At 36.4% G+C, this 12926-nt stretch overlaps 2 protein-coding genes across 2 annotated transcripts; one reads left to right on the top strand and one right to left on the bottom strand.

The window, feature by feature from the left end:
* Nucleotides 1-710: 710 nt before the first annotated feature.
* On the top strand, nt 711-7733 carry LOC113303383 (nijmegen breakage syndrome 1 protein-like). The gene is made up of 13 exons (XM_026552414.1): nt 711-864; nt 1317-1370; nt 2173-2437; nt 2615-2703; nt 3839-3969; nt 4457-4503; nt 4610-4718; nt 5017-5103; nt 5771-5942; nt 6191-6606; nt 7090-7151; nt 7244-7346; nt 7436-7733. The coding sequence occupies exons 1-13, from the start codon at nt 828-830 to the stop codon at nt 7490-7492; spliced, it is 1629 nt and encodes a 542-aa protein (XP_026408199.1). The 5' UTR covers nt 711-827; the 3' UTR covers nt 7493-7733.
* A 413-nt stretch (nt 7734-8146) lies between these two features.
* On the bottom strand, nt 8147-11487 carry LOC113306157 (cyclin-SDS-like). Its single transcript, XM_026555129.1, has 6 exons — nt 10390-11487; nt 10101-10268; nt 9629-9795; nt 9252-9380; nt 8864-9044; nt 8147-8578 (listed from the first exon to the last, which is right to left on the bottom strand). The coding sequence occupies exons 1-6, from the start codon at nt 11485-11487 to the stop codon at nt 8504-8506; spliced, it is 1818 nt and encodes a 605-aa protein (XP_026410914.1). The 3' UTR covers nt 8147-8503.
* Between the last annotated feature and the right edge of the window lie 1439 nt (nt 11488-12926).

Below are 12926 nucleotides of genomic sequence, written 5' to 3'. Positions count from 1 at the left end.
AACTTCATCGTAAGAGATATTTTCCGGCATTTTGATAAGAGCCACTAAATTGCAGATGATGAGAAGATTACTAACCACGTTTCTTTTTATACCGGATTTACATAATTCTCTTTGAAAACTTGTAATTCTGTTTTTAATTAGGTGCAGACATTTTCCAATTAGTGTCCATTGGCGGAGTTTGGTATAAACCAAATTTTGATTTACTAACCAGGATTTTTGGATATCCTCATTGTATGCTGATAACTTTGCAGTGTTTGCCATTAAAAAACCTTTGGAGATTAGTACCAACGTCTTGAACAAGAAACCTTTGATGACAGAAGACCGGTTGATGCACTACATGCTGTTAATGGAGGAAAGAAAAAATCACACCAAAATATAAAACCATAAAATAAATAACAAATTAAAAGCTGAAAAACGTTAGATCGAAGATAAAAAACAACAATGGTGATTAAACTGAATCATGCAGTGAACAAGAGGGAAAAAAAATTATACTAAGTTGACTCAGTTTTTTTCGTCTAGTCGATCGACCCTTGCACAACAGGTGAGAAACTCGAATGGAGGAGCCACTATCCTATAAACTAAAAGATGGCATATCTATCCCAGGCCATTTGTTTAGCTCCCGGACCGAGATACCCGACCGAATGCCCTAAGAAATCAGTATGGGCGGGCCTAGGCGACACTAAAGATACCCTAACCTTGCTCTTTTTGTTCTGGTCTGCCTTCTAAATGTCTAAAACTTCATATTTGTTGCGGACAAAAGGAAGAATGGCGCGCAAATCTGTTGGAAAATATTAGTAGGGTTTTGAGAAGATTGTAAAATCCTGAAAATGGTTTGGGGTTTGTTTCCCGTTGAATCTCTTCCAGGTATTTTCTTACTTTTTATGTTAGTTAAAAGCATTCACATTCTTAGGGTTTCGCGATGGAAATTTTATTTTTAGGGTTTATCTCACATTTAACAAATAACCCTTATCTTGTACTGTAAAATGAAGATTTGGGTGCTCGTGTGATAGGGTATCATGTGTTTTATATACTGATCATCCGTTATTAATACATTAAAATTGCAAGAAGGAGGAGGCAAAGACCAGAAATTTTACATTATATTGTATCGTTTTTAAAGTACAGGGTTTATATAATGTGAAGTCCACGAAACTAGACTCATTGGGTTGTAACAGTTGATTCAGTATTTCTAACTAGACCATTGCACATTTTCTGATTTTTCTAGTTATAAAGCTTTTTGTCAGTTGCTTGATGTGGATTTTCTTATATTATTACTTTGTAGTGATTAGCTGATAACCTGAAATGTTTCTTGTTGGCAGGTGAACAGAAGTACTTTATTTTCTCAAAGGGAACATATAAAGTAGGGCGAAGAGGTATGTAAATTCCATTTTATGAAACATATATATTTCTTTTATAATTTACTGAAGCTTATGGTTCTAGTTTGTTATCAGTAATTACATACATCTGTTCAGTATTCAAGCAAGATTGAACCCTTTAGTTCAGTTTATTCTTCATCTTTTCCTTGTCTGTTTTATCTGTTCCTGAAACTAAACAATGTCTATACTTAAACTCTCTGAAATTATCATTCACAAAAGTATATCTAGTGACAGGAGGTTTATAGGCATTGATACACTTGTTTACTGTTACTCAGTGGACTTCTGGATTATAAGTGACTTGTTCCTGAGCTAAATTCTCTTGAACATAGTGACAGGGAGGTTTCCTTATAATCCGCTCCTATACTGGGTCTACCTTAGCAATTTGACTGTCGAAGAAAAGAGTTTAACTGCACTATTGGAATTCTGTCAACGGGTTCAGCATGAGCAGTGCCATTCTTCAAGTCAATCGAGAGCACTAGTTGATCACTCTATGCTCTTTATCCAGTCATTACCATTTCCTACTTCTGTTCCATCATTTTAGGACCTTGATTGTTAGAAATTGCTCTTGCACCAAGGATTTTCGAGTTGAGTTCTTTTGCTCTTCTGATTGTAAGTATGCAAGCTGGCCGCACTACAGTTGTGGAATAACTTTCCCAACTTTGGAGGATTCCGAATAATGTTCTTCTTCAAATATCAAGTAATAAGAGGTTTCACAGTGAGGGTTACCAAGTTATGGACTCCTCTACTGTGTCATTCTTATTGTTGCCAGATATTTACTTTTGTTATTTAAACTTTGCAGGTTGTGATGTGATAATTAATACTGACAAAGGAGTATCCCGGGTCCATGCAGAGGTAGTTGTTAATTCAATGACTTCATTGGATCCACTGCATGGAAATTCCAGTAACTTTTCGTTAGATGTCCACATTAAAGACTTGTCGAAGTATGGAACATTTATTAACAAGAAACAGGGATCCAAGGCAAATGTTCATGATCATCCGAATAAAGAAACAACTTTAAAAGATGGGGACCTGATATCATTTGGAACCGGTAATGCAACCTACAGGTGATTCTGTCATGAAACAAGTAGTGCTTTTGGAGCGCTCTTGTTTGTCTCCTATACTACATTACATTCTTTGTGCTGTCTTCTTGTATCTTTTGTTCTGATAGTGTCTAATTACATATTACTTGGATCTTAACTCATTGTATTGGCTCTTAACCTAGACTTGTTTTCTCATTCCAGGTTCTGTTTTGTTCCGCTCATATTTTTTGTGTATCGCTCGATTCCCCCCAAAGTGGATCGATCCCTTCAAGAACAGATTTCCTCAATTGGTTAGTATCTCCATCTGATATTTCCATCATTTGATTTATCATTTATATGGTTCTTCTAGCATGTCTATTAGTTCGACAGGTGAATTAAATAGCCAACACGGTGCTTGTAGCTAATCTTTTGCTTAAAGCTCTTTATTGTCTCGCAAAATATGTTTAGGCTCTGCTTTGTTATATCATCCTTATTGGTTATTTAGTGATGGTAGGTATTCAAATCATGGGTTGTGAAAGTGCAATGTCAAAGGGTGTAGGATAGCATTGTTCTATACTGCACTTAGAGCATCTCTACTGCTGAAGTGGTCGGATTCCTAGTAGAACACAAGATATTTTAATGAACTTGCTTCCAGTTAACACTAAATTATCTTTAGTTTAAGGTGTAATGGAAAAATCATCTCCAATTGTGAAGAGTTGGTTGTATTTACATTTATGTGGATTCATTTCATTGGATAATTTCTTAGAGGGGAAGGATCCAGTGACATGGCTAGAATGACATTATCATGACGTGGTGACGCTATTTTCTCTACAAAATCTAAACCGCAATGAATTTAAAACTGATCGTTTGGTGACATATTCCTCTTATTAAAGTTATACATTCCCATCCTCTCGGTGAGTCTAACCCAGAGCAAGAGGTTTCCTATCTTCCAAACCTATTCAGGTTTACAGTCTTTTCTAGAGGTTTACTGATTTGAATATCGTCAATTAGGTCCAGAGTTTCACCAAGAGATATCTCCCAATTCTTGTCAGCAATTTATAGGGCTTTAGTATTTCCAGCACCAGAAAGGTGTCTTTCTATCGACGTACTAGATAAATCTCGTAATTTTTGAACTAGTCGGGGCCGGAGAAGTTGTTGGGGGTGTGTATTCTGGCATTTCAGAGTTGCAAAAAGACACCTGGCTCCTGTTCTCTTCTCTCACTACTGTTTTCCCTTAGGTTTCTCCTCTCTTCGTTGGGATCACCCTTCCTCGTTTTATATATGGTTGCAGATTCCACAGAATTTGCTACCTGAAGCATTTGCATCATGAAGTGTAGTTATTTGCCTGAGTTAGCAGATACTCATACAGCCTTTTCTTATCACCTTATTTCTGTATTATTTTTATTAATTTTCAGATCAACTGATCTGTACTTGTTTAATGTGTAGGTGCAAGTGCGACCCATAATTGGAAGTCAGGGTGCACACATGCACTAGTTGACGACTCTGCACCAGTCGAAGAGGATCTACTTGATGCTATCATGGCTCAAAAGCCTGTAATCCTCAATAAGTGGATCAAGGTACCTGAGACTGATAAAGTTTGTATCCTGTATTTGTATCATACACCACTAATCACTTTTCCATAGTAATCTGGAATGTGCTATATCGTTCTTGCATCAAGTGAATATGGTTATTGGTTTCTCTTTCTGTTTTCTTGTCTGATTAAGTGGTTGTCTTCTCAAATTCTTGATTCTCTGGCTTGTCTTAATTATTCGTCCCGTTTTACAGTCATCTGAATTTTAGGTTATTATTGTTGTGTAAATTCAAATGCTTGTCTTGTTATTTTTTTCCACATTTGCCTAGAATGCCCTGAAACTCGTCATAGCCTTATAGATACACTTTTTTTTTCTTCAAAAACTAAGGTTAGACTGCGATGCGTAATGACGTTTTCACTCAACTATTTTTGAACATTCATGTCTTACAGAAAGAGTTGTTCATGTCTATATTTCGTGTTTGGTTTCATATTATAGTTATTTTTTGTTAATTTCTGCGTGTTCTTGGTTTCAGGTGGTAGCAGAGAAAAATATCTCTTCTGAACTTCCAAGCTTTGCCGAGTGAGTTTCTGCTCAGTCTATTGCATGCTTCTATTATAAATTTCTCTTAAGTTTGTTGAAAATACAAAGTCAGTAATATAAGCTGTTGCTGATACTTTTCCGCTAGCTGTCTGCCGACCTTGATGTTAGAAGGATCACCGGTTAAAGTTGTGGATCCCAAATCTCGAGAGAATTGTTTGGCGGGTTACACCTTCTTGTTTGGCGAATTATACTTGGTGATAGTCTTGATCCCTAATTTTTTTTTCCAAATCTTCTGCCTTTTATGTATCATGCTTGCAACTTTTCATTTCCTTTTCCCACTATTTTGCCTGCTTTTAAGGCATTCTAGTTTAGAAACTTAATATACTAATGAAATATATAGTGAACATAGAAAGTTAACTATGTTTTGTGATGACCATATATCTGGTATTGTTTTCTATGATAATTAGCGGTTACTGCTGCTGCTGTACCACATCTTTGTATTATGGCAACCATTGTACATTTAACAGAAGGTTCTTTATTTACGAAATGCAGTATACATTTGGTGAGCAGTTGCAGTCCTTATTAGATGTAGCTGGCTCGAAATATCTCTCGGTTAATGGGTTTTGTTCGACTAGCCAAGTAAGTTTGGCAATTTGTTTCTCTGTTACTGTTTTTTGGTTGTGGCATGCGCTCACCTCTTGCGTCATTGGACACTAGTGGGATCCTGCTTTTGCTAACAACATTTGAATAATGTTTGGATCAAGACCAAACCAGGTCAAGTAGTCATCTGATTTATTGTTGTTTTACAAATCACATCGAGTTCATAACTTATTGATCACTTAGAAGCTGGTATACTCTGTTCGATCCCTTCACAATGGGCAGTTTGTTCATTCAATTTAACTAGGATATGCTCAATCTTCCAAAACCTTCTTGTCTCGCAAGATGGAACACTAAGGCATATAATATATCTCTTGAAGAAAGATGCTAACAAACCTTTTCAAAATAGATCACGATTTGGCTGTCTATCCTGTGAGGCCTTAAGACTAACTTATCTGTACATGTTTCCCATCGGTAGTACATAGGTGTGTATAGAAAAGATTTTCTCCCCGTATATGAAGAATATTAGGGTTGTGCTGGTATACTGATTTAGAGGTTTATTGGGTTTCAGTTGCCTTCAAGTCCAGTACCTACTTGTTATTTGTGTGTGTTTCAGATTATTTGTGTGCATGCTGTTGATACATTTTCCTCTAATTGTGTCCCTTTTCTCTCATCATATAAGTTTAATCGTCAAACTCTTTGCTTGTAGGCATCACAAGATGGAGCTAGTAACCGTGTGGTTCTAGTGATCCCTGCACGATCAGAAAATCAGTTTAATGGCCAGCAACATATCCGTTCGTTACCTAGATTAACTGACGTGAAACTAATATCTGCCATCTTATCTGGTCAGCTAGACCCATCTGCTGTGGAATCTCCTCCAAGTTAGTATTATCTTTTTTTCCCTTTTGATCTGTCACCTTACAGAACCAATATCAGCTACGTTATCAGAGCAAAGTTTCTGTTCACGTAAAAAATCATAAATGATGTCCTTTCTGCAGGTTTTTTAACCATCATATGTATGTTAGCTTGGCTGTATCTGCCTCGCTTTTCTCTTAAATTGATCATAGATAAAATAAATAAATGGAACCCCCTTTAACTAGAGTAACTTACCGTAATTGTGTCTTTACAGTACTTGTCTCGTCTTCATGCTCCACCGATGAGACGATAGTAGCAGATTCTGATGTAGAAATGGACACGGCCACAACTCATGGTGTCACTGCAAATGCCCATTTAGTAACTCCAAAAAATGAGGATGAACCAACTATAAATGTGGATATTGCCAATGATCCAACAATCAGTGATGAGGCAATGCCACCTGTTAGTCATGCCAACAGTCCAACATCTAAGTTTCAAAGTTTAAGTTCTAAGGTTGAGGATGGTGTGATGATAGAGAAAATGGACAAGGATGATGAGTATGACACATCTGTTGTACAAAATTCAGATATTGTATATACGCAAGATTTGATTGTTCGAGATACCAACCCACCAGCTTCATTTGTGTCTACCACAATCAGAGGAGTGGTGAATTTCAAATGCTTCAGGAGAGTAAGAGCCTATACCTTCCTCCCTCTCTCTGACCTCAGTACATTTCTTAGTAGACAAGTCCATTTTCGATATGCCTGTTGATTTATATCAGAACCGGCAGTTTTGCAACCAGGATCTTGTGTATTTGTCTTGACTCTATAGCACATATTAAGTTCCCAAGTTTGTACAAAATGAGTATTTTGAGTTCTTGATTCAGATTAAACTCGATCTTTTACTGTAAAGCTTTTAAAAACTTTTTTTCGTTTTCAGCCCAATCAAATCAAGTGTGTCATATCCTTTGACTTTCCCTTCCTGCATAGAACTTTGTTATAGTTGTTGTGTTTACTGTTGTTTCTTTTATTGTTGTGGGATTATCATTGGGATTCGTATGCAATTGAATGTTTGTGCAAGTATGTCATAGATGAATATGCAAATTTAATTTGCTCCTGTATTTGGAAACATTTGCGTTCTAATAGTTTGTGTCTTGAATTTATGTACTTATAGAGAGAGACAGAGTCGGGAAATAGCTACAGATGTCTGATTCCATTCTCAAAGAATCCTTACAGGTTAGTTTCTCATCGTCTTGTTTCTATCAATCATTTCCCAGGAAATATGTGTGCATATAATTTGAGTATGTTATATCTGTTGCCTGTAATAGGGAATCTGAGTATGGGAACGAGGAAGTAGCTGAGCATGTAAAAGAAGAAAAGAAGCGGAAACAGATGGAAGCAATTTCTGAGGATTTATTCAATAATGATAAGGTATGTGATGGATTTATTCTTCGCATTATGCATCCTGTTCTCAACATGTTTTTCCCTAAGACTGTTCTTTCTTGGATGGTTCTTGTTAGTCCCGGAGACGTGGAGCAGCTGGTACTTCTATTCGTGAATTGCTTACCCGTGGCTGATGGAGTTAAACTGACTTGGCAATATTTCGAAGTGTAAAGTATTGTTGATGGAGTTAAATTGGCTTAACAATGTTTTCGAACTTCGAAGTGTAAAGTAAGCAAGATAAGTTTTGTTACTTGTATCTTGTATAGTGACTGGTCTTCTTAAAACTTGTGTCAACTACCATCGTAATCTATCTAGCTACATGTACTCACATTACCATGTTATCAGTTTCATTATGTTATTTCCAAATTTACCACATCTATTGCACTTTGACGCCACATCTGTTGCAGTGTCAATATTTTTGAGTGCATTAGAAAAGAACATTTGTTGGGCTACTCAGAAGTTCTTTGAGAAGCAAAAATATGGAGAAGTTAGTTTGGAAATTACCCGAATTTTAAGTTAGAAACCTAAGCTTGTAGTGAAAAATATTTATCAGCTTATCATCAAAAACCACCGACTTCTAATATAATCTTGTATGTTCTTAATGCCCAAGGGTGGATGTCATTGAAGAACAAATATCATCAACAGGGTGATATAAGGTCTTTAGGCCTGTACATTTTCATGAAACAAAATTGCCATTGCCTCGTAACTATACATTATCATATAACAGTAGGACCAGCCGAAGCGTTGATATAACTATAGATAGTTCACGTCATATTTTTCAGGAATCATGAGAATAAGCAAGACATTTCACTATTTCAGTATGTCTTAGTTAAGGCCCAAGGGTCCTTGCATCGGGGACTGCTTTTTGGTTATGATCTCGTGACCACAACATACATTATTTTCCTCATCAAAATTGAAACCCCAAAACTAGTGACGAAAATCATCAGCTTTTAAACCTAAAATGGGAAACCTAGTAGAGGTTTTCTCCTATCAGTATAAAGAAACAAAGGTCACAAACCAACAACTACAAGAAAGGAAAGGAAAAAAGAAAAAGTAATGGTGTTATGAGCGTTTGTTTGCCGTATGTATTTTCTATATCTTGTATGGATTGCTAGTGCCTGTCTGATGATGGGTCATTCTATTTATCACGCATACTGCACCAACCAGTCTAGGCTTTTTATGCATTCTGGTAGATCATCGTTTTTGGTTCTGTGGTGAGTCTGCAAAATCAACCATTTGAAACAAAAACAAATTTAGACACATTTATGCACACCTGAATTAGTACGATTCAAAAGCAAACTGTATCAGAAAAAACAGATCCTTCGGTGTTCACTAATCCACCACAACATCCTTGATTGATAAGGTGTAGCTATCTTGACCTTGTTTTGTTAGGGTCAACATAATCATACATAAATAATCACTTTTCAATTCTAAAAGAGACTGCATAACCCATAGGTAGGTGCATATTCTGATAGCAGTTTTAGTTAGGAGGATATAAACCATACCTCCATGATGAATTGGCAGGAGGAATCCTGGTTGGATGCCAAAGCTGCAAGAATGACCAAACCGGCAGCAACAGTTGATGGCCAGTAGCACAGCAGCTCAGGGTCCGTCAAAGACAACACTGCGAGATACTTGGCTTTATCCTCCGTTTCCTGATCCGCTCTTGCTGCTTTCAGATAGAACCTAGCAAATTTGGCCTTTATATTTTCAGAACTGACTACCAGAAATACTTGTCCTTACAGAATCAGAGTCTATTTATAATTAGATGGGTTGGAACTTTGAACTAAAACTAAATGGTCAGGTTTAGGCCAGGCTAGGCGCGGATTGGAGCGATGGGTCTCACTAGTGTAGAAGAATTTAAACTGGAGGCAGGAGGGAAGCAAAGAATACCATAAGAAGTTGTAAGTGGTGGGCAAGAAACATTGGAAGTTGAGGACCTCTTGAACTAACCACTCCATGGCAACAACTTCACACCTGCTAAACACATCGCTCCCAATCCGAAATGTCTTTTGCATTACACTGCACATGTTATGTAAATATCAATTGCAGTCAATTGAAGTTGCAAGAAATGCATAGATATTAAAACTGCAATATGGCATGCCAAACTTCTTTCATGTAACAGATTAAACCACACATACAAAAATGCAACGATCAATTTTCTGGGCAGAACTGCAACAAAGTACGGTCTTTCTTCACAAATGTTCAAAAAAGTAATTAACAAGCCACGGGGAGACATAAAGTTAATCAAGCTGGTAAATAATAATTACCAGTTATATGGTTGATTTTCTTCAATTCTTGTTGCTAAGGTGAGGCAAGCAATTCCAAGCAATTGTAGATACCTTTTGTTTTGAAAGAAACCTTGGCTCAAAAATCTATCCAAGAGGCTCACCCCCAAGAACACTGTCTCTAGGTTGAGCAGCCTCACACCTGACTCCTGGATAATTTAATATGGGATAACAAATGAGAATAATATATATTTGACAGTTGGAATTGGAAATGCCTATTTAACCAATACAAACAGAGATCAACATAAGATTCTTGAGAAACTCGTGATGTTTTCTTCATTAATTCCTTCTTCAGTAATCTTAAATATGTGAAAATGCATAACCACATGGCAATTATATGGTAAAATACCAACAAACAATGAATATAGACTAACCACATTTAAAACACTACTTCTACCATTCTGAGCTACTAGTTAATCTAATCTAACTTAATAATTAATTACAGATTACTTACATCGATTATCCAGTTAACCATTGAATGTCTTTGTTGAAGAACAAGGTCGCCGTATGCTGTTGTTGAGTAGTAGTCTTCTGAGTAGTCGTTACGAATCGCATGATTTCTCTCTCTACTCCTGAGCTTCTTGTAACTGTCTTCGTGATTTTCATCTTCGAATTTCAAAAACTGAAAATCACCAAAATTTTTATCTCGATAATTAGATATGAAGTTAATAGCATGATTAATAGTGTAATTTATATCAGACATATCTACATGAAGTAATTAAGAAATCGAGAGTGAAACTTACAGTGTATTCATCGGAATCCTCTTGCTGGATTTGTGAGGGGACTTCTTTAAAATGAGATACAGCAGAGCCTAATTTGGAGAATTGCTTTGAGTATTGACGAAAATACGAGAAATAAGCAGACGGATTTGAATTTCCAGGCTGAGAGAAATCAGTTTGAGATTCAGAATCAAAAAGAGATGATTCATCAGTATAATCTGAGAATTCTACTCCAACATCAGAATTTCTAGGGAAAATCTCAGAATCTAGCTGGGAAATCGTCATTGAGTAATCTGATTCTTCATCACTATACGGATAATCTTCAGAAAGAGATTTACAGTCAGATTCAGTGTCATTAGGTTTTTGATTCGCTGTTGATTCTGAATTGGCGATTTCCACTTCAACATTATAATAATCTCGCGATACTTCAGAAAATGTCGACGTCTCCGGCGCTCTGATTTCATCGTCTTTTACTCTGGCGATTTGATTTTGATTTTTCAATTCGGAAGAAGATTTAACAAACGAAATCTCCGAAACGTTATCTCCTTGAATTTCCACAGATATTTTTGCTTTCTTAGCAGAATCATTACCTGAATAATCCTCCGATCTGTAGTTTTTTCTCGATTTTCGTTGAGACTGTGCCGGTGGAATACAAGAAGTTTCGGAGAATGAAATTGCTTCAGAAACAGTGTCTCCTCCTTCATTTTCATCCACTTTACCACCGCAGAAGTCTACACCAGAATTAGATTCTGATACTAGTTCACTTACTACCTTCTCCTTCGCTGTTCTTTGAATTTCTTTCTGTTCATGAAGACTATTATGATGATTACTAGTAGTTTCCGAAATCACGACTTGTTTCTTCTTCCGAGTCGATTTTAACTTTTCAGATCCAACAGATGAAAACAAGTTTGATGTACAAGAGATCTCATCAGATATCCATGAAGGACTTGAAACGACAGGTGGAAAAACTGATGATAAGTCATCGTCAGGCTGTTTGCTGACTTGTCCGTACAACGAGTTACTGAGAATCGGAGAGATCTGGAAGCGTTTTCTACGAGGAATTTTCGATCGGAGCTTCTTCATAATAGATACTGGTTGATTCTTCTTCATTCGTTCAAACATTGCTACCTCCAACTCTCGTTCGTTGGTATTCGTCAGTTGCAGAAGAAAATCTAGATTTGATTCTCAAATAAACCCGCGAAAAGAGAAAGAGAGACTGATGTTTGTGAAATTTAAAATGAAATGAAATTAAGCTGAAGTTTTTCTTCTTTTATACGATCCAGTACTTAGTTGCCACGTCAACAGCACATTTCTTGCACCCTGGAGATGTTACAGAGTCGTGATAGGGTGCACCTGTTTTTCTGGATCACGGCGCCCTTCAGGCACACCCCAATCAACCCTCAAGGAAATTTATACGGGGTAACTAAGAAACGAAAGATAAAAAGCTTGACATATCATCGGTGGCGTGGCGCTTTTTTACCGGGTTAGTTCGGAGTCTATGGCATTTTTTTTACCAGGCTAGTTCGGAGCCTATCTCAATTATTTGGAGCTTATGAATAGAAGATAACAAGTTAATCATCTTATATAGATGTCTACATAGATATTTTAGACTTGCATAATCACGTAAAAATTGTCTTTGTTATAATCGGCAGAAACTAAAGTATATCTACAAACCGTTTATGCCTAAAAAACCATACATAAAAATGACAATTTACTGTTTATAGGATTTTTCACATCACTGATTATAAGTAAAACCACAACTACATGTTGGGTAAAATCAGTTTTTAGGATTGTCCACGTTCATCAATTTTAAAACATATAAAACATAGAAAAAAACGAAATTCAATTATCCATATCATTCAATTTTAAAAGAAAAAAAAACATAGGAAAAAAATGGAATTTTTACTTAGAAGAATCGGTGTATAGGATTTTCCACATCCACCGATTCTATTAAACAATCCAAATTCTGGAAATTTTGACTTATAATCGGCCTATATGGATGTCTATATGAACCGTTTCTGAATGCCTGGAATAATTACGTTCCAATAAAATGCCACACTCGATCTTTATGAAGGTACACACCAATTGATTGTAGCTTAAAAAACAACCAAAATTCCTGTATTTTTGGCCGAAACTGTTGTTCTTTTGCCGCGTCTTAGGCGAACATAAAAGTTTTAAAATCAGCCAAATATTCATAGATTACCAAATATAATATAACATGTTTTAATTCAACCAACAAGCATAAAGTTAAAGACATAAGTTTTGTCATCCATAGTTAAAGACATAAGTTCAGAAAACAAGAATCCATTTATTCATCATCATTTTCGCCGGCATTAACATCCCCACCACGACTACACGACCACGTTATTTACCACCTCAGTCGTTCTTTTCCGGTGTTTGACTCACCCCGATCGCTTCTACTTGCTTTGCCTTTCCTTCTTGGAATCGTCTCCACCGCTTCTTCAAAAGATGCACCAACATTTTCATCTTCCAAACTGTTCAATTCTTTAATTATTATTTCATTCTCCTCAACTCTTTCTCCTTTCGCTATAGATATTCTT

This window comes from Papaver somniferum, chromosome 8 (assembly GCF_003573695.1).
Source record: "Papaver somniferum cultivar HN1 chromosome 8, ASM357369v1, whole genome shotgun sequence".
In the NCBI taxonomy this organism is placed as follows: domain Eukaryota; kingdom Viridiplantae; phylum Streptophyta; class Magnoliopsida; order Ranunculales; family Papaveraceae; genus Papaver; species Papaver somniferum.
This window is presented reverse-complemented; position numbering and strand designations above follow the sequence as displayed.